At 41.0% G+C, this 22,266-nt stretch overlaps 1 protein-coding gene across 2 annotated transcripts in view; it reads right to left on the bottom strand.

Moving 5' to 3' along the window:
* Positions 1-418: 418 nt before the first annotated feature.
* Positions 419-22,266, bottom strand: part of BEST3 (bestrophin 3) — a gene marked incomplete at both ends in the record, with an annotated part of 36,721 nt that continues 14,873 nt past the window's right edge. Inside the window, 6 exons of one of the 2 annotated variants that reach the window (XM_084255347.1) lie at positions 419-1,331; positions 15,088-15,239; positions 16,826-16,906; positions 19,529-19,681; positions 19,772-19,849; positions 20,976-21,130. In XM_084255347.1, coding sequence (XP_084111473.1) covers positions 419-1,331; positions 15,088-15,239; positions 16,826-16,906; positions 19,529-19,681; positions 19,772-19,849; positions 20,976-21,130 — 1,532 coding nt within the window. Of the gene's footprint in view, positions 1,332-15,087; positions 15,240-16,825; positions 16,907-19,528; positions 19,682-19,771; positions 19,850-20,975; positions 21,158-22,266 lie in introns of those variants that run through there. The other variant, XM_084255348.1, reaches the window with a different exon arrangement.

Here is a 22,266-nt window from a genome sequence, read left to right as displayed (position 1 = left end):
ATAACTGAAGAAAGAAAGAAAGAAAGAGAGAGAGAGAGAGAGAGAGAGAGAGAGAGAGAGAGAGAGAGAGAGAGAGAGAGAGAGAGTCTCCTTTGTCTCCCTATTTGGTGAAACCAGGGGATTGGAATATGATTTTTAAGGTGTTTTCCAAAGCTAATGATCTATCAATTTATAAATCCTATCTATATTTAAGATTCCTTATTGGTAAAGATATATCTTACTGTGGTCTGGTTAACTTCCATGAAAGCCACTTCATGATGGATGGTTGTATTTGATTTTCTCAGTCCTCAAAGAAGTCAGGATCATAATGCCCTTCAAAGTTTTAAGTAGCTTATACAGCATGGTCATTAAAAAAGTTGACCACCCGCTGATATGTTCTGGAACCAATCCTGAACTTTTGGGAAAGTAAGATTCTAGACTAGAACCAGGTCCTAGAACTTTCTGGCATTCCTTTGCGGGCTTCCTCATTGTTATCTATGATATCTGTCTCCTTGGTGTCCAGGTTTTCCATTAAATACAGCACATCAGGAGAGACCGGAGAGCCAGCCACAGAGTTGATGCCACTGGCCTCTGAGGATGTTTCTGTGTCAAGTAAAAGAGCTGGCTCAGAGCTCACAGTATCTGGATTTATGCCTGCCAGGGACGGGTGGCTGGACTCCAGGAATCCTGGGAGGCTCCACCTTTTCCGGAACAAGTCATTCTCATCGGCGTATTCCTCAGGGGTTACGCTGAGGAGGTTTCTCTCAACTTTGCCTGAAACAGCCTGGAGACTGTGGTCTTGAGGCCGTGTCTCCTCTGAGGGGAACATCAACAATTCCACAGGGTCCTCCTGCTGCCCAGGCCCGCTTGGCTGAACCCCGGTGAAGTCTGAGCTGCGGATGGAGGCCAGAGAGTCGTGGAGATCCTCTGCCTCTGTAATCAGCACCTCCGGGACCTGCGGCATTTTGGTGGGGGAGCCACTCACGCTGGCCTGGGGAGTCAAGCTCTGTAACGTGCTCGTCCGGCTGGTCTCCCTGATGGTGGACAGTTCCCCCAGGCTGGAGTGCATCTTGGGGCTCCCCTCCTGGAAGTTGGGTTGCTTCAGGGAGGCTGAGGCCCGGTGGGGGCTCCTGGGCGGCACGTCCAGCAGATCCCTGGTTGGGCTGAGGTCGAGGGGCGGGAAGAACATGGAGCTGTCGCTGGCCTGCCTCCCGTAGGCTCGCCTCTTGGGGCTGGACGGGTGTTCGTGGGCACTCAGAAACCTCTTGACTTTTCTAATCACCGAACGGCGAGGGCCGTGCTTCTCATAATCCCACAGCCAGTCCTCGCTAGGGACGTCAGTCCCAGACAGCCTGAAACACACAATGACAAAATGCAGGCAGAGCTGACTTTGGGACCTGATTTTGGAAGCAGTCTCAACGTTAAGAAATGAGTTCTGGGCCTCCCCGGTGGCACAGGGGGTTGAGTGCAGCACTGTGAAGCTGTCCACAGCCTCTGCAGCATGGGTTCAATTCCCGGTCAGCCAGGGAGCTACCCACATGGCACAGCAGACCCCTCCTGTCTCACCCGCTGCTTCCTTCAGCAGTGTATTTCGGTCATTCTGCCTGTTCTATTCCCTGCTCTGTCTCTGGTGAATCCTCTCACCCTCCCATGCTTTGGCCTGTACCCCAGCTCTTGTATAAATAAATCTTTTAAAAAAAATAAATAAAACATTGAAGTTATGTGACATACTTAAAAAAAAAAAAAGAAATGAGTTCAGTTTTTTGGCATTCAATTTTGAAATGGAGCAGGGAGGAGGACATTGGCTTGAGATATTCTGGCAGAGAGTCTCAAACCTTTTGGTCATAGCACTTTTTGAAAACTTTTAAAAATTATTGAGAACCCAACTAGACTTGTCTATGTGGGTTGTATCTATTGATAGTTACTGTATTAGAACTGGTGACTGAGGAATATAAAAAACTCCCTTAAGGATGTACAAGCACACACAGTCCATTAATTGCCAAGTGATGATGTCATCACATAGCCTGTCACCTCTGTAAAGTACAGTCATGAAAGAATGAGAGTGAAAATGGTAAAGAACATTTTCTGTTATTACAAAAATAGTTTTGACCCTAGGATTTCTTTCTTTTTTTTTTTTAAAGTTTTTTTTTTTTTTAATAGAGGCATGTTTTTTATTTATTTATTTGTTTGTTTGTTCATTTGTTTATACATGCACTGGGTAGAGTCAGAAGTGCGGGAGGGTGAGAGAATTCACCAGAGCCAGAGCGGGGAGCAGAGCAGGCAGAAGGACCGAAGTACACTGCTGAGGGGAGCAGCGGGCGGCAGGAGAGGTCTGCGCGCCATGTGGGACCCTCCTCTGGTGGCCGGGGAGCAGCCGGGGATTGAACCGGCGCCACAGAGGCTGCGGGCAGCTTTGCAACCCAGCGCTCAACCGCTGCGCCACCGGGGAGGCCCGACCCTAGGATTTCAACTTGGAGTCTTGGTTCTGAAGATTCCCAGGGGTCCCCAGAATATATTCTGAGAATCACTCACTAGAGACTTGGACATAAAAAAAAAAAATAAGATATAGCATGTGTACTTTTTCCCTTATTACAGGTAAACCAAGGTCATATTTTCCTAGGACCCATAAATCCACCTCCCAAAGAGTGGATCACAAACTAATTTCAAGACTGCAAATAGCTGTTAGTGTACAACTAAATACCTCTGTGCATCCATTCATTTAATTATCATAGTAATTACTATCATTCACAGTTTGCAGACAAAGAAAGTGAGGCCAGCAGAGAGTCACTTAAGGATGTTGTATCTAGTGAGGTCTCACTCCAAAGCTGCCTTTTTTTTTTTTTTAAAGATTTATTTATTTATGCATACAAGAGCTGGAGTGCAGGCCAGAGATGTGGGGTGGCAGGGAGGGGAGAGGATTCACCAGAGACAGAGCAGGGAACAGAACAGGCAGACCGACTGAAAGACACATCAAGGGGAGCAGGGGCGGGGGGGTGGGGGGAGGCGGGGGGCAGGGTGCCGTGCGAGACAGGAGAGGCCTGCCTCAACACTGGGATCGCTCTCTGGCCGGCTGGGGGATTGAACCCGTGCTGCAGAGGCTGCGGATCGCTTCACAGTGTGGTGCTTAACCCCCTGTGCCACCAGGGAGGCCCCTCCAAAGCCTTCTTTTTAAACTTCATTTTCTTTTACAACTCATTCATTCACTTTAATGAGGTACCATTGTTTTACAACCTTGTTAATATTTTCAGAGTACCAGATTTTTCTCCTTAGGTTTGGTCATTGTAGCTCTCCCACCACCAAAGCCCCCATAGTTCACCACAATCCATTGTGCTCCCCTCCATTCTACCACCTTTATCCTCCTGCCCCTCCTGGATGCCTTAGATCTGTCGTTGGCAAAGCCTTTGTTCTTAATACTTTATTATTATTTTATTATTATTTTTTTTTGTGGGACCCTCTCTGGTGGCTGTGGGCAGCCTCGCAACCCAGTGCTCAACCGCTGCGCCACCAGGGGAGGCCCTTGTTCTTAATACTTTATATGTAGAGTCTGCTACATTGGTGTCAAGTGATGACAGAATAATGAGTAAAATAAAGTTCTTGTCCAGAAGTAATATGCAAGCATTTCTAGTCAATGATTTGCATTTCTGTCTGCTCACTTAGGTTAAGAAAGACGGGGGAGAAGCGTGAACTCTGTGGAAAGAACACATCTACTGAGGTGGTGTGGACGCAAACTGTGGTTGGCTCTCCTCGCCCCATGAATAAATTGGATGAATTTACTATTGTGATGTATCTCCTGTTGAATTTGAAACATTTAAGACATAAAGCATTTTAATCTTTTTCAAGCCTGAAATAAAGTGGATAATTGAGAAACAGGGTTATGTGTACCCCTGCCTCAGGGTACTCATCTGCCTACATCTCTGGTTTTACAGTCAGTGAGGATCCAGGTGGAGCTCCTTACAGCCTTGCCCTGACACTACAGCTGCTCATACTGGCTCTGGGAGCAGCAGTAACCTGGCTGTCCCCATCTGATATTATTTTTTTTTCTTAATTTATTTATATATATTTTACATCATGGTTCATTTTTAAACAATGTTGGCTTTCTTTTCTCAGGTGTAGTCCCTATAGAATTTCCACCACCAATTCACCCGCTGAATATTCCAATGACATCTATGGTGATAAGACACTTAACTATGCCAGGTGCATTTTATGTGACAGCAAGGAAAAAGTGGGAGAACCTAACTGGTGTAACCCAAAAGGGCAAAGTGAGCAGCCAAAGAAAATGCCATTCCTCTGTGATTATGAATAAAAGATGGGTGACCGAGATGATTAACTGGCTAAATGTCCTGGGATAGCATCTGATTACTACCTCGTGCTGTTATTCTAAAGCCCTGGCAGTGCCCTTGGCTACCAGATAGCCTTCTGGCCCACCCTCCACTGTGCAAGGCTCAGATTCTGTTACGTTGACTTGAGAAATGCAGACTCATGCTTCAGTGGCCTTGGTGACCCCTGCTTCTTGGATTTCATTAGGTCAGATCTCCAGTCACACTTCAGGAACCCGTTTAGCTACGGAGGAGTTGCGAGCACAGTCACTAAGATCACCGCGCTGGATGTGCTCCGGGGACCAGAGGTGGAGCTGGCAATCTCTCTTTATAGGACGCTTCTCTGTCCTCCACTAGACTTTCACTTTTTATTTGGGATTTGCCTTCCTTAACTGCTTCTAAAGCACACAACCTTGTAGGAATGATAAAACCTTCCAGAAAAGAAAGTCAGCCTCATTATTACTTCACAATGTCATGAACCCTAATGGAAAGCTTTCTAATTATGTAGTGATGTGGATATGTACTTTCATTGTGGGCAAGACGATTAAGATCCCAGGTCACAAATTGGAGAAAAGCATGTGAGTTGCAAAGTGCAAATGACAAAATGGTCAGAGCTGTTGCTAATGTTCTACCAACTCACCAGCTGATACTGGCCGCCAATGAGACCCAACTGCAACTTCCTGCTGTGTAAATCTGTGGTGTGGACATGTGAGACTTCTCTGCTTACCCAACTAAATTTATGGAGCATCTACATGAACCAATGTGTGGCATTAAGTATTGTATAGCAAAATGTAAATGGAAGGGGAAAGCAGGTATATAAATAGCTATATTTGGGGCACATTAAGTTTTTGAGCTGGCTCTTCACACTGAGTAGGACTCAGACTCAGAAGGGACATAATATTCCAGGTGGAAGAAGTGACTCGAACTTTAGAGTATTCCTGAGGAAGGCAAATATAGAGTTTGTGTCAAGCATACAAAATAGTGTCAGGCAAAAACTGGAAGGAAACCTTGGTCTGTGTTAGGAAGAATGTTATATAGGGGATTTGGACCTTATCCTAGAGGCAAAGGCAGCTTTGGATTGACCTTACGATGTGAGGATAATACTAGAGTTGTGTCACTTGACAGCTGTGTCTAAGCTGGAAGAGCTACAAGAAAATCAACTGATGCATGTGGTCATCTAGAGATGCTTTGGGTCAGAAACATGACTTGGGAACCTTCTACACTCTTAGAGCAGCAGTGGCCCTCCCCACTATGATGAGCAGAGGACCTCTCCTCTGAGTGTTTCCATGGTGAGAGGTGTCACTGTCAACACACAATGCCCTTCTCCTCTCTCTGATAGTCATGGTTCCCAGTATGACAACAGAATCTGTGGTTTCAGAGCAAACTGGTTTTAAACTCAGAAAATAGAGGATAGAATACTTAAAAAAATTATTTCCCTTCTGGAGACTTGGATGCACCATTTAGGTTTAAGTTTTTTGCTCCTTTTTGATGTTTTAAATGTGCCTTTGGTGGGACTCCTTGATGGTGCAGGGGTGAAAGACACAGCAGTATGAAGCAATCACCAGCCACTGCAGCAGGAGTTCCATCCCCAGCCAGGAGCTGACCCACAAGGTGCAGCAGACCTCTCCTGTCTCGTCTGCTGCTCCACTCAGCACTGTATTTCAGTAGATCTGCCTGTTCTGCTCCCCACTTTGTCTCAGTGAATCTTCTCACCCCCCATACCTCTGGTCTACACCCCAGTTTTTGTATGCATAAATAAATAAATCTTTAAAAAAAAAGTGTCCTTGATATAGGATAGTACAAATCCTGAGGCTCAAATATATCACCACTTAAAATATCCCAAAATGATTATAGCAGAAACATTATACGATAGGACATAAGCAGCCTTATTATATTGCTATTTATTAGAGAAGGTCAACTGAAAAAGCTAGGTCTTATGTAATTCACTTGGACTGAGAAAGGCAGGTAACTAGAGATAGGAGAACATTTATGAAAAGTGCTGTGCAGCCATCAGTTTCCAGAGATGGAATCTGAGAATTTTGTGGTAAGGAAAATGATTTTATGGAACATGAAGAGCCAGGATTGATGCTTCCTAGGCTGATGCTAACTAGCTGGGTGGCTGTAGGAGACCCACTTAGCCTCTCTGTGACTTGTTATCAGATTTGGTAAACTGGTGACACTTCTCTACCTGCACTACAGGTAGTTAAGGAGTTCAAAAGGCATAATACATATGGAAAAGCTTTGGCACATAGAAGATATTAAAAAGACTCTGTCAATGACTGGCAAATGTTCAGAGGTGGTTTCCAAATCAGTTTGGACTTCTTGGTATGGCTAGAGGAACTCACAGTGTCTGTCTGAAGGTCACCCCTTTTTCTCCTTCTATCCTTCATTTTTAAAAATTTTTTACTTTAATTTTTTATTTTAAGATTTATTTATTTATTTATTTATACAAGAACTGGGGTACAGGCCCGATGAGTGGGAGGGTGAGAGGATTCACCAGAGACAGAGCAGGGAGCAGAAGAAACAGACTGATGAAATACACTGCTGAGGGGAGCAGCGGGTGAGACAGGAGAGGTCTGCTGCGCCATGTGGGACCCTCGCTGGTCCACCGGGATCGAACTGACGCTGCAGAGGTTGTGGACAGCTTCATAGCGCTGCGCTCAACCGCCTGCGCCACCAGGGCAGGTCCTTACTTTACTTTTTATGAGTTCAGTTTTTTGTTTTTGTTTTTAATTCATATTAGAATGGTTTACAACACTGTACATGACTTAGTGGTATAGATCACACCTCTTCAGAGTATGTTACCACATCACACCCTCCACCAAGGCACCCATAGTCCTCCACATAGTCCACTGGGTCTCCTCTCTACTTTGCTCTCCTCCTCCCTCCCTCACTGTAACAGCAGTTCTACAGTATTATTTCCAAAGTATGTTCTTGGTTTGGTTTTATCTGACGCGTTGTTTCTCTGTATTCCACATTTAAGTGAAACCGTCTAGTATCTATCTTTCTCCTTCTGACTTATTTCCCTTAATATTATCCCTGCTAGTTGCATTCACGTTGTTGCAAATGGCAAGAGTCTAGCTTTTTGTTGGGTATGGTGTATCAACATATATCTGAGGAGGTGTGAACCTATTTCCCTAAATCAGAGATTGGGTACATTCAATGATATTGCGCAGACTGCCCCCTAAATCATATACAGTGTTGTAATGTGGCAAGAGTTCATCTTTTTAAGAACTGTATAGTATTTCATTCCATTGTATATATGCCACATCTTCCTAATCCACTTATCTGCCCTTGGGCACTTCGGCTATTGTCAATGATGCTATAAAATGTTACCACAGCACAGAGCTTCCACCCAACAATGAACGTGGAATGGAAGGGGCGTCTGTAACAGCCATTTAATGGCAAGACAAGGACACTGGGTGAATGGAGAGGAGATGATTGCATGGGAGGAACAGGTTTACTGGAGGGAAAGAAGATAGGGTCGAGCAGGGGTGGGACTGCTCTGAATTTGTCTCTCAATATTGCTCTTTTTTGCCATTTGCAAATACTGCCAAATCCTGCAGTATACATTTATTGCATAATATAAATCATCTATACAGAAAACCAGACAAAGTAAGGATAAGAAATGTTGTGCCACATACTGGGCTTTCTTGTTATTTTGCAAGGGAGAAGAGCAGATGGGGGATAAACAATAATGTTAAGCCAAACTAGTTGATTATAGTTGATTCTAGAAGAAGGATGAGCACACGTTATTTCTACAGGCCAAATTCATGTCTGGATTGGGATATATTCTGATTTTAATCTCAAGTATTGAAAAATAAAAAGCCACCCCAATTTCAAAATATCTATTGAATACGTATAAAACCATCAGTCTTACAGTTTCCCTTGCCAATTAGGGGGCATGCCAGTGGGGACTTAAGGACTCTTGAGAAGGTCCCTTCCTTAAGAAGGGACTTAAGGACTCTTAGGCTGGTCAGGGCCCAGAAGAGCAATTTTTACCTCCTGCAGCTCTAACAAGATGCAGAAGACTCTGAAGATGCCACCAACGTTCAGGCTTCTTAGAATGTGTCTGATATGGAAAGATGGAAGCAGCTCTGATGATTTGAAAGATTTAATGCATTTTTTTTTTTTTCAAAGCAAGCTTTTTTACAAAGCAAGCCCCTTCTTACGAGTGTGATTAGGTAAATATAGAGCTTGAAAGGATTAAAGGATAAAACTGGATGAGGCTTGCCTTTCCTTCTCTGGGCCACTTTCAAAGTGCTCTCTGGACTATTTTAATTCGAATACTAGGTCATTTTAACAGAACTGAAATGAGGGATTTAGGAAAATTACATTTAATAAGGTGAGCTCGAATTTTCAAGTCAGCATTTCTGTTTCAGATTGCTAGTGGATTCAAAGTCTGGGACTGTCTTGGAAGGAGCTGATAATTTTCCCGAAAATATATCTGGGAAGAGCACACCGAACACCGAGAGGAGCAGTTATTCACAGGCAAAGAAAAATGTACTCTTTGAACCATTAGCGGTAAACACTGTTATTTTTAACCTTCTGCACTGCAGAATCTCTGTCAGAGTTGTAGCCAAGGATTTACACGATAGGCAAGGTAACCCTTATGCTGAGCTGGGAGGTACCAGGCCATGCACTGTGAGGAAAAGCCACAACCAAAAGGTTCTATCCATCCAGCCCTCTTCTCTGCGCCCTTTCTGGGGGTACTTTCAAGCTAATGGAGCATCATGAAAGGTAGGCTAAGCTTAGAAAATTGCACACATTGCTGGCGACCCTTCTGCTGCCTCTCTGAAGGTTGGGACCAAGGTTTATGGCAAATCTGGCTAAGCACAGGCATATTGAGAGCTTCATGTTCCAACCTGGCGATGCTTACCAACCTGCTGGCTGACCCACAAAGGAATTGTGGCCACATATACCTCAAAGAAGGTTTCAAAGCTCCAGTGAAAACAGCTCCACTGGTGACCCCTGGTTGACATATGAAAGAATCTCTGTGTAAGTTCTAAAATTATAAACTTAATGCACATTCACCTCCTTGGGAGGTTTCATCTCTCCTTCCTTTCTGGTACATTAAGTGAAAATCAATGTTCCAAGAATACATTTTTGTTGAAGTTAGTAATTCAGAATTTAAGATTTTTTGGGTTATTTATAAACACAGGCATGCAGGAGTACATACCAGAGTCTCTATTTTCTTCCAAAGCTAAAATGTTTGAATCTAGTTTGGTTAAAAAAATACTGAATAAAACATTAATGTAGAAGTTTATTTAACCATGCATTAATAAAGCCTTTTACTTGCTAAAATACATGTGTTGGCATAATTGAATTAATATCACTAAAATACATCTGACCTCTACTGTACAACATGAAATACTTTGTGTACATTAAATACGTATTGTAAAATTAAATACATATTGTAAAAATATATAAACTATATATATTCTAAGTATATGTGTGTCTATCTTTATCTCTATATCTAACTATATTTACACTTAAAGCTTTTGGGATGAAGACAACTAAGTAAATGTGATTAATTAAGTGGTTACAGCTTCACAGTAACCAAAAAAATCTTAAATAAATGCCTCAACTCCTAACCAGAAGAAAGTCATACAAAAATCTGAATATTTCTCCTCTTTACTAAGTAGATACTTAACTGGTTTCATACCCCTTTCTTAAGATCGTTATCAATGTGAGGAAGTTTTGACATATGATTTGAATTAGGGCAAAAAGCCCAGTAAAATAGTGCTCTTTAAACAGGAATCTAGCCAGTAGTTGGCAGTTCATAGATTTGGAGCTTGTTTTTAGGTCAAGAGGACAGAAAAAGTTAGAGTCCCATGTGCACACCCCTCCCCACATACTTGAGGTCCATTTCATACGTAGCTCTGCCCTCTCATCTCCCATTCAGAATCCTCTAACTGTTATGGATGGACTTTGTTAGGGTTTTGCCAGTGCCTTCAAGGGATTATTACTTCTTTACTGTTGGTTGTTTTGATTTTTGAGTCAGGATTAAAGGGAGTTACAAGAATTCAGATATTTACTTTCCATGTGTTCCATTCCTCAGAGACTTAAAAAGTTGAGCTAATGGGTAATCACAAAGTATTTAAAAAATAATAACAACTTTGGCGTGATGCATTCCATCTCAAATGAGCTAGTATAGGTTAAGACTGGACATTATTATTTTTTTAAATTATTCCTTTATTGTAAGATTTTTATTTTATTTATTTTTGTGTAGAAGAACTGTGGTGTAGGCCAGAAGTGTGTGTGTTGGGGGGTGTGTGTGAGAGGATTCACCAGAGACAGAGTGGGGAGCAGAACATGTGGATCTACTGAAATACACTGCTGAGGGGAGCAGTGGGCAAGACAGGAGAGGTCTGCTGTGCCATGTGGGTCAGCTCCCTGGCCAGGGATCAAACTTGTGCTTCAGAGGCTGGCAATAGCATGATAGTGCAGAGACTTTAACCCCTGCGCCACCATTGGACCTTATTTTTTTATTTGTTTAAAAAGAAATGTATTCCAGGAATGCTGGCTTGAGTTCAAGCATTCTAGATTTATTTTGGTAAAGTCAGGTTTTGCAAACATAAGTGTTTACCATAGCCCAGAGAAGACCCATTTTCACTTTAGGGTTTGGGCATGTTTTCTTGTCATACATCTTATGGACAACTCTTCTTCTGACTGCTTGCAAATGTTTTCTTAATCTTGGTTAACAGTGTCCCTATGATTAAGCTAACGAAAAGATGCCTTAATTAAACAGCAGGTCAGAAAGCATTCCATATTATGAAAAAAGAACATACTATGCAAGCTCAACTGAAATCACCTCAGAGTGATAATAGGAACAGGTCAACTAGGAAAGATTTTCTTCATTGCTCAGTTAACTCATGGGATAGTACATTAAGTGGTGATTCACTGCCATACCTTCACGAACACTCAATTAAATGCTCAAGACTATTTGCAAGCACTTTTCTTTGGAAAGCTAGGTCCAGATTTTCAAGTGACCCTTTTTTTCATGCGAAGTGGTCATGCCAAAGCTGATTTTTAACATGCCCCTCCAAAGATTGGGAGGTGCAACACTAGCACTCATTTGGTGTTGGGACTGTAACAGTTTAAAAGATGGGCCTTCTTAAAACTCCCTTTGGATTAAGACATGGTGTTGATTGGATGTGGTGAGAACACTGGTTCCCGATCACTAGCTCCACAGAGGGGTGTTCTCCTTGCTCTGACTACATTCATCCTCACCCCTTCCCTCTAGCTCAGGTGTGGAGGCCTCTGTCCCTGGGACCAGGCCTAGCCTCTTGGTGTCCATCTTCTCCAGAACCTTCCTCTGCTAACCTCCCTGGCTCTTGTGTCCCTGCTTCCTCCAGTGGGCCCCTTTGGCCAGCCTGGCTTTTTACCTCCTTTGGCAGAGCAAGAAGAACTATCATTTTGTGTCTTTATTACATCTTGCTTTATCTTGACAGGATATGAATTTGCTTATAAAAATACATTTAAGGCAATAATCTATAAAGTTGGGTTAATAGAGTAGGGCTAGAAATAAGGAACAACAATAAGATGAGACCAACAGAACTGAGAAATACATGCCAAAAAATCCCACAGACTGACTGAAGGTGGCTGTGATTTAGTTTTCAGGCTTGTAGCAGTCAAAATGAAAAGGAGACCATCATTAACTATAAAATTCACGGTCTCTAAGATGAATAATGCAAGCATTTCCCAGAAGAGGCAAAGCTTTCTTTTTTCCTCACTGATGTCTGAGGTAATTTTTTTTTCCCTGTGGGTCCTCTGATAAGAGATGCTAAGTTGTATAGTGCTCAGGATTGCAGTAAGTACTGCAGGGAATCTTAATTGATCTAGTCGGACAAGCCTGGGGCACAGCAGCAAAGTAGAATTTAGTAGAGATGGTTAAAGTGACTCGAAGGATAGGTGGCAAGGGGGAGGAAGGCAGGCTCCCCTTTCTTTTTAAATATGTTCAAGGCACTCCCATCCTAAAATGTTATAAAACAGATAAAAAATAGGGGTTTCCCCAGTGCCGCAAGGGGTTAAGCACCGCACCATGAAGAAATCCGCAGCCTCTGCTGCATGAATTCGATCCCCGGCCAGGGAGCAACCCACATGGTGCAGCAGACCTCTCCTGTCTCACCCAATGCTCCCCTCAGCAGTGTATTTCAGTCAATCGGCCTGTTCTGTTCCCCGATCTGTCTCTGGTGAATCTTCTCACTTTCCGTACCTCTGGCCTGTAGCCCAGCTCTTGTATGCATAAATAAATCTCAAAAAAAAAAATAAAACAAATAAAAAATATATCACTACTCTCCACTCCATGTCTCATACAAGCTACTGTCTGGTCTGTCTCTTCCAACCCAGAATTCTCAAAAAATGAGTTCATGGATGAATAAAGGAACTATGAATAAAGAAACTTAATGAATAAAGGAACTATTGTTTCAAAATTTTATTTGATTTTTGTTTTTTAGGCATGAAGATGGAGTGGTTATAATTGCTTCACAATGATTCTGTGGCAGGAAGGAGAACAGCAGGTATGAGTGTGTATGACACAAGACTGGCTATAACTTAATCATCGAAAGTGGACGATGGGCACATGGAGGCTTATTATAGTTTGTCCCTTATCTTAGTATACATTTGAGCTTTTCCATAATAAAATTATTTAAAAAAATAGTTTCCACTGTCAGTCTTGATCTCCCTATTTTCAGTCACTCCTCAATCTACTGTAATTTAGGTTCTACTCCAATACTCTATTTTAGTCTCCAGTGACTTTAAAATGCAAACCCTTATGGCATTTTGGGGGCTTTATTTAGAAACTTCCCACCTTTGGAAGGACATGCTCTCATTTCTCCTGACTCTGTTCTGATCACTCCTGCTCTGACTCTTAAGAACTCTTTTGCCTCTGACCACATGTTAGTATTCTACCCTCGATATTCTGCCCTATTCCCCTGACACTGTTCCTTTCTGCTCCTGCTTACTCTGATGGTTCTAAAGCCACCATGTTCTGATGACAGTCAAAGGTAACCCCTTACCTGCACGGTCTCTGTACTCATGGCCTGCTGGCTGTCTGCCTGTGAATTGCCCACAGATGCCTCAAATTCAACACATGCAACAGGAAACGCATCTTTTCCTTTCAGCAGCTTCTCCTCTTCTACTCTCTTATCATCCTTGGTTCACTACCACTCATCTAATCTTTCTTAATTCTATCTCCCTTCTTGAATGTGCCCCTTCTGCCATCTAACCTGTGCTTATAATGCCACCCTAGTTCAAGTCTTTATCTTTACCTGTCTAAACGACACCAACGACCTGCTGACTGGTCTCTTGGTTCTAGTCTTTAGCAATTTCTCTTTCAGCCAGTTACTAGGATAACCCTTCTAAAACACATGAGTGAGCAACTATGTCATTCACTACCTTTGAAAAAAAGGCATCACTCTTTATCCAGACTACAAAACCCTCCATAATCTGCCCTTACCACCAAGGTTAGGTACAAGTTTAATATCTTAACTTTTGCCTTGCATATCAAATAGTTATTCTAATAGAAACACAAAATAAAAAAGTTGTTGCCAGAAGTTGGGGATGAGGGTAAGGGAGAGATTGGTAAAAGGGTACAAACTTTCAGCTATAGGATGAATTAAGTCTGAGGAGCTAATGTAAAACATGGTAACAATAGATGAGGACACTGTACTGGATAACTGAAATTTGCTGAGAGTAGAACTTAAATTTTCTTACCAAAAAAGATAGGAAGGAATATAGGAGAGAATGATGAAGGAAGATAGAAAGACAGAAAAAGATAGGAGGTGAAGGGTGTGTTAATTAACCAGATGGGGGGAATCCTTCCACAACGCATATGAACATAGAACCATTAGAATGCAAACTTTAAATAAAAGTTGATGTGTTAACTCTATCTCAGTAAAGCTGAAATTAAAAAAAAAGTTACTCTCATTTAACATCAAAACATATCACACTGTCATTCTTTAGGGAATAAGATGCCTCAGTTTTGCTAACAGTTATAAGAGCAACTGAACAAGAGTTCTGTCTTTTCTACAGTTTGAGGAGGGATTCCTTTTACTTTTCTCATTTGTTCATATTCTTCTCTTTAAGTTACTTGGAAACTACAGCATCTGCCTTCAGCAAATATACTTAAACTTCTCCCACGTTCACACATCTCTTTAAAATCAAATACATTATCAGATTTAATAAAATTATTCAAGAACTGTGCATGATTTACTTCAGGCCTCAGCCCATTTATTTAAAGCTCATAGTACATAGGAACAGATTGTTATGCAGAAACCACTGAATAAGAGACTGACTTGTATACTAACTATAGATTAAATTAGACTTAGGGAAAAATTTTGATAAAAGTTATTTCACTCCTTAAGACTTGCTTGTCTCCAAATAGTTTAACGCAACGCATATCTGCTCAATAAATACCTGTTAAACTAAATTTAACTATACTAGTCATAATTAGATAATAAACAACTACATAACTAAAAAAGCAAACTGTTCAAGTTGGAAGACAAAAAAGAGGATAGCTGTACAAATGCTAAAAAAACCCTGTGATATCAAAGTAAGGTAAAAAGGCAAATTACACACACACACATACACACCCCACCATATTTAAACCAGAAACTACAATTCCTTTAACTCTCTTAGGCACATTAATTATATGTGAAAATTTGAGAACACTATTGTTTAAAGGTACTAAATTGAGAGTTATCATGAAAGTAACTTCAGGACAAGAACAAAAAGATCAGAACAATGACCTAGTTATTTTCTAAAATTGGTGATTAAAAAATACACTTACCCCATTTGGATAGTTGACCCCAGAAATGAGGGGATACAGTAGTCAGCAGCTGCCAGCGTGTATGGTGGTCGAGCAGCAGAGTCATCCCAGTAAATGTCCTTCTTCATCTTGGGTAAATTCATGTGCATTTCATCCACAGCTAAAAGAGAGACCTAAAATCATTGTGATATTGTTAGAATAATTCAGGTGTGATTTGTACAAAGAAAGCGAGTAAGTTCCAATGAGTGGATGGGATATGGAATAGTATAGAAGAGTCAGAATGAGTGAATATACAAATGTCCACAGTTCATATTTGCTGCAGCGAGAGCTGCCACAGTGAGTTGTATATGTCGTTTACTTCATAAGAACTTGGCAATGGGGTGAAGGAGGCTATAAAACTGCCCACACTTGCTCTATCAAATCCCATGCCCCAGAGGGGAGCTACACCTTGCCTGGAGGCAGAGAGAGGCCTTTTCGTATTTGCTGAAAGTCTTTGTATTGTCTAAGGCTACCCTGGCAGCAACCACATAATCCTAGATACTACAAAAAGGGGGGAGACTCTCAATATCCTGTTTTGTTGATCCCATAAATGCATTTATACTCGGTGTAACTTATGTGCTCTGAGCTTTTGTGTTTTGGGAAAAATGTATCAATAAGCTTACACTTATTGGGTCATTAGTGGTCCCTCCTCTTGACTTTGATACATGAAAAAAAAAAGATTAATGCTTTGGGAATCTCATTCTTTTTTTTTCTTAAAGATTTATTTATGCATACAAGAACTGGGGTGTAGGCCAGGAGTGCAGGGGGTGAGAGGATTCACCAGAGACAAAGTGGGGAACAGACCAGGTGGATTACTGAAATCCACTGCTCAGGGTGAGATACCCACTGAGCAGTGGGTGAGATAGGAGAGGTCTGCTGCATCATGTGGGTTAGCTCCCTGGCTGGGGATGGAACTTGCGCTGCAGTGGCTGCAGATAACTTCATAGTGCTGAGACTTAACCCCTTGCACCACCAGGGAGGCCACGGGAGTTCTGAGTCACAGACCTAGGCATTATGCTTCCTCTTTAACGGACTGACAATGTGATCTATGGTGAAAAGTTTGAACCTATTTAAGAGCTGAATGAGGGCTTAAAGCAAATAGACAATCTGAAGATCTTTACTCAGTATGTGTTTCTCAGGGAAAAGAGTGCTTTAAGGAGAGTCTTGCCCTAAAGGTAAATTCTCTCACACTGGTTCTTAATACAGAACCTTTCTGGACTACTTCAGGGTAAGGGTCCTAAGTTCCATCTGAGTATAATTCAGGCAGATCTGAGACCCAGGCTAGTGTGGCTCTCAGTGTCCAGCTGCTGGCGCCTGACTGTGAGGACCTATGTGCTGTGAATCTGGGAAATCACATCAGATTGTGCCTGGCTGCCATTTTAGGTCACTGTCAACTCCCTGGTAGTAATAAAAAACAGATTAAAGATTGAGTAAAAATACTGCTCTATACTGCAATGAAAGAGATGGTGTAGAATTGAGAAATTTATAAAGAAACTGACTTGAACTTTTATTTAAAAGGACTGAATTTCACTGAAATTGAGAGTGCTAGGGCCCTTGATGTTCGCAAAGGGTTGAAGACAATACACTGAACAGTCAAACCTCTTTCACTTGTGGCTTAAAGCTCTAAATTCAGGAGCCCAGATTCAGGGTCTGTTTAGATTTGAAACACCACAAGTGATTTATTGTTAATATTTGTAAAGGAAAGAAATGCTTCTCTAACCTGCAGATTTCTGTCAATGCACCAGTTGGTTTCAAAATCATCATCATCTTCTCCAAAAGGGTTGATAAGCTGCTCAGCTACCTGCAGTTGAGGACACAGAATAAATCTGTCATCATGCTTGTGAAGAATAAGAATGGAGATTGAAGATGTTTCCTATTTCATTCCCTGCTTCATAATATGAAGCCTAAAGATGAGGGGTTATTCTGCAGACACAGATATTTATCAGCAAGCAAGTCTCAAATCTGTAATGACATGTCTACCTGGGCATGCTCTGCTAAGGGATCTGTCTATTCAACTGTGACAATGCAGCCCTATCCCGGAGCAGTCACATGACTGGTTGAGTTTCACGCACAAATAGTGAATTTTGAAATAGCACTGACAATGTGCAAGGCATTGTGCTAGACAGCTGGAGGAATCCATAGCCTGTGCTTTCAAGGGATTTACAAAAGTTCAGATAAGGAGACAAAATGTAAGCGGCAAATAAAGACTTATATAATAATTAAAGAAAATAGTACAAGGAGCTTTCACATGTACGGGACATAACTGCCAAATGAATGAGTCAGAGAGCTAGTAAGTCCTAAAGCTGGAATTTTAATCTTTCTTAGTTTTACCCTAAAGGATTTAGTATTACCTCATAAGTTTTTCCACTGGCAAAAGTTAAGGTAGTTTCTTATTACATTTTTTTCTAATAATCGGTCAATATTAAATGTTCTTACCAGGTTCCTGAATTGAATAACCTTTTCTGTGAGAGAGATATATGCCAAATAGGACTCACCTGTTATTCTTCTTGAGTACTTCCTTTTGATTTTTATTGTGTGTGTGTTTGTACGATTTTACATTGGGCCTAGATGGGAAAAACTTATAAACGTATAAATAAAGGCACCACTGATTAGTTGAATTTCTAGATTGTGAAGCCATTTATTTAGTAGCAAATCTTTATCTAGCTGCCTATATTTTAAGGTTTAATTCTAACCTCTTAGAATTCTGAAACTTGGCTGAACAACATTTGGAATCAGGTAGGGAACTTGAAAAAAAATTATGCCTGGATGCTCCCCTAGAGATGCTGTCTCTTAATGGAATTGAGATTTTCCTTTCGTATTTTGCCTTCAAAAATATTTTGCAGAGGAAAAGCATGTTAATACTTTAGACAGCATGTTTTAGTTAGCACGGACTGCTAACATGTTCCTTACAGGCCGGCCAAATGCTTTCCCTAGTCACAAAGCAAAAATAAAAAGCTCAGCACAGCTCAGGGAAAAGGACAATAAAAGGCCATAGTGACTGAGCATTTAGGTGAATCATGGTGATCTTCTGTTTAGAAAAAGCAGCATCTACTTTTTTCTCTAATGAGAAATGACAGCTATTAGTTTTTTTTGCTCTTTCTCTGTCTTAAATGGGTAAAAATAAAGAAGAATTACTGCCACCTGGTTAAAAATGTTTTTGCCATTTGTAAAGGACATGCCTTTCCTCTTTTGGAGTATAATTTCAAATGCCAACATACTTATTTTCCAGTAAAAGTGTGTGCCTGGGAGATGGTGGCAGAACCAGGGGGGCACAAAACACTGTTCTTCAGCATTTAACTGGAAAATCGAACACTTGAAACTTCCATGTATTAAAGACATCTCCAAACTGTCAGTAGATTTTAGTTAACGATGGAGTTATTGTCTTCAATTTTTTTCCCCATCACATATTTACAGTGGGGAGTTCACAAAAGAGAGAAAAGAACCAGGCTCTGATATTTACACAACCATCTTGGAAGGGGTGGAAGGTTGGGGAGGCAGTGGTGGTGAGAACAAATAAAAAACACTGATGACTGGACAGGTCATTTTTCCTGCTCTGATCTATTTTTAATTTCCTGGCAAACCAAATGTGGTCTTTAATCCTGGAGTTTTGGTTTTGATTCTGATGAATTCTGATTCTCAGTACTGGTTTTAAAAACTGGATGCAGGCCACCCCGGTGGCACAATGGTTGAGCGCTGGGCTGTGAAGCTGCCTGCTGCCTCTGGAGTGCAGGTTCGATCCCCAGCCAGCCAGCGAGGGTCCCACATGATGCGACAGACCTTTCCTGCTGCCTGCTGCTCCCCTCAGCAGTGTATTTCGTCAGTCTGCCTGTTCTGTTCCCCGCTCTGGCTCTGGTGAATTCTCTCACCCACCTGTGCTTCTGACTGTACCCAGTGCTTGTATAAATAAATAAATAAATCTTTAAAAAATATTAAAAAAATAAAAAAGTGATGCATTTAATGTTATGAAACAGCTAATGAGATTTCAGTGAATTGCAACTATCTACAGAATTAAGTAGAATCTAGATGATAACACAATCTGAATACTTCCATTTGATATGCAAAGCTTCTTATTTACTCTCTTTTAGTCTGCCTACTTGCTTACTGTAGTATAAAATATCAATGCAGGTACAGTTATTACTTCAATTACATTATCAAAATCCTAATGGGAGCACACAAAGACTTAAAGAAAATCAATATCCATAAAAAGAGTAGTCTTGTAATCTCTTTGCATACATGAGCTGCTGCCATAGGTGCTCACTATATTCCCGTCACTTTTACTCGCTGGTGGGGAAGTAATAACAGCTCTGAATGATTAATGCTAAATCTACCTTTGCCTCACTCATGAATGGTTTGTTAAAGACTCAGTAAAGGAGTTTGGAACATGATTAAAGTTACAGAGAGAGTCTCAGGAACTGTTGGCTACCTTGAGCCATCCTGCATAGAAGAAGAATTGCAGGAGAGTGAAGATTGGAATGTAAAGGTCTAAGTCATGTCCTGCGTAGCCTTTGGTGGGATCCAAAAACTGGCGTCCAATCAGACATGCAAAGAAGAAGGTATAGACAGCCAGAGTGACAACCTGGAATAGAGAAAAAATGAGTGAGGATGCACTGCTGGAGGGCTAAGGTGGACAAGTAGAAATAGAAATCAAGTGCAAAATATTTGATACCTGGGTGTAAACTAGGGGAATCCCGACCCAGTCGTAACCAAATAAGAGACTGCACCAAGAACGGTATCGGTTCATTTCCTAGGGCAGAAACACATAAAACACAATTTACAAAATGATGGATAGGTGTGGTAATCAATATTTACTAGGACTCAGAATGTGGCCATTTTTGGGGTGTGATTATGTCTGTAAAATGCTGAGACTGATTTTGCATAGCTAGTAGTTGGTCCTGAAAGTCACCCCAAAAGGAAAATTCTGAAAATGATGGGTAATTAAAAATTTGCAAAAAGGATGGCTGTAGATGAACTTATTTTTAATATTAAGTTAAATCAGGACTTTATAGAAATATTCCCTACTCTATCAAACCCATAATTTCCAACATATATATTGACCAAAGTGGTGATGGGAAGGCAGTGATTAATATTTGAAATAATTTCTAGCCATTTTGGTTAATTACATAGAGAACAAATTTTTTTTTTTCTGCTGGTCTCTTTTGAAAATATATTTACATTAGGTTGTAGAAGAAAGTAATACATCTTAGACTTTAGAATACTTACATTGACAGAAAATCTGTCTTTGTTTGTTGTAGGAAGAACTGGGATTCATTGATTTTTTTTTTTTACCCTATCAGGCATAAATTATTATCTAAGAGAGGGGGGAAAGAGTTCATATTAATTTGGGAGCTATTTTTAAATCATTCACTCATTTTAGACTAAAGCCAGGCAGGAGACTGTCAGGAAACAAATCTATCTAGTCCTCAAGTGAATTTGTTTCTTAGATGAATTTAGGGTTATTTCATTTAATAAAAACACTATTAGCTTACCCCAAGATATTTTCACTTGGGGGAATTGACTGGGAAGGTTTACTTCTACTCGAGATTTGTTCTAGGAACCAGGGAACAGGGATGGCAAGTCAGTTGTGTGGGTGCCAAATGCTAAGCGCTCTTGGCAGATGTTGCTAATCAATCAAGAGGCACTTTCTTACAGAGCCGATTGCAAAGTCGAATTCTGTTTAAGACCGGCTTCCTAGCAACCCCTGGCAATCAGTTTGGGTTGAAACCTGTATACTATTCCCATCCTGCATGTTGAGGTCCAGGCTTTCTGGTTCCTTTGGAATGAGGATGGAACAAAGTGGATTCATCTTGGACCAGCCTGTTAGATTCAGGTCCCTCTTGGCCTCTAGCCTTCTTTCCTGACAGTGTACTTACTGTCATCAGTGATTGCAGGTCAACACTGTCTCTTATTCTACCTTCCTTCCGGGCTTTAGCTGCGAGATTTCCAAACCAGATAAATGGAACCCAGTATTTCAGATGAGGAGATTTGAGGTGATCAAATAGTTTTCTTTCATCTGCAGTCATAAAGCCTTCACACAAAATTAAAATAGATTATACAGAGTTAGTTTAGCGCTGACACGTTACTATAGATAACTCAGTGTCTACTGTGTTAGCATAATGAGAGATATTAAATATAAAGTAAATGTTCCTGTCTCAAGTACACTTGGCTTAGATATAAGCAATGTATCATGAGTATGAACTCATGAGTGTGCACACACATGAGTGTGCACACACACACATGAATGTGCACACAGTCACCTATCAATATGTGAAGCAGGTGTGTCCACCATCCCTCTTAGAGAGGTCAGAAGGAAGTAGAAAGACATTAAGTGTGGACTTGAACATATGGAGAAGGTTTATTCTTTAGGTTTTGATTTATTCATCTAAAATTGAGGGCAAGTGGAGGCCTCCCTGGTGGTACAAGGGGTTAAAGTCTCAGTACTATGAAGCTATTACAAGCTGCTGCAGCACGAGTTCAATCTCTGGCCAGGGAGCTGACCTCATAGCACAGCAGACCTCTCCTGTCTTGCCTGTTGCTCCCCTCAGCAGCGTATTTCAGTCAATCTGCCTGTTCTGCTCCCCACTCTGTCTCTAGTGAATCCTCTCACCCCTGCCAAGCCCCCGCACCTCTGGCCTATACTCCAACTCTTGTATGCAGAAATAAATACATCTTTAAAAAAATAAATAAAATTGAGGACAAGAATACTTAGGATTGTTAGGATTAAAAGAATAAAAAGTAATGATGTATGCAAAGTACTTAGTATGAATCACATGACTTTTCCTTAACAGATCCCTTCAAAATCCTAATTGGAAGGTCTAGCCTTATTCAATTCTTTCTTTTTCCACTGGGATTTCTCCTTTTTGGGCTCCCACCCTCGAGTCTCTCTTGCTTTCTATTACAGTAATGTTATACACAAATATTTCTCCTGCAAAAGGCCTTTTGAAAAGCAAAGAGTATATCACCTTCATGATGTACTCAAAGTACCTGCAACACTTTGCCTTTATTTTAAAAGTGCTCCTTTAATTGTATGTGTGTGTGTGTGTAAAATGATTTGCTTGTGCTTATGGTCACCTCATTTTTCTGATGTGTGAAAGAAAGGTGATAATAGCTATTTCACAGGGATGTTGTTAAATTACCTGAGATAATGAACATCTGTCAAGAGGT

Source organism: Talpa europaea (assembly GCF_964194135.1).
Source record: "Talpa europaea genome assembly, chromosome: 15".
NCBI classification, from domain to species: Eukaryota; Metazoa; Chordata; class Mammalia; order Eulipotyphla; family Talpidae; genus Talpa; species Talpa europaea.
This window is presented reverse-complemented; position numbering and strand designations above follow the sequence as displayed.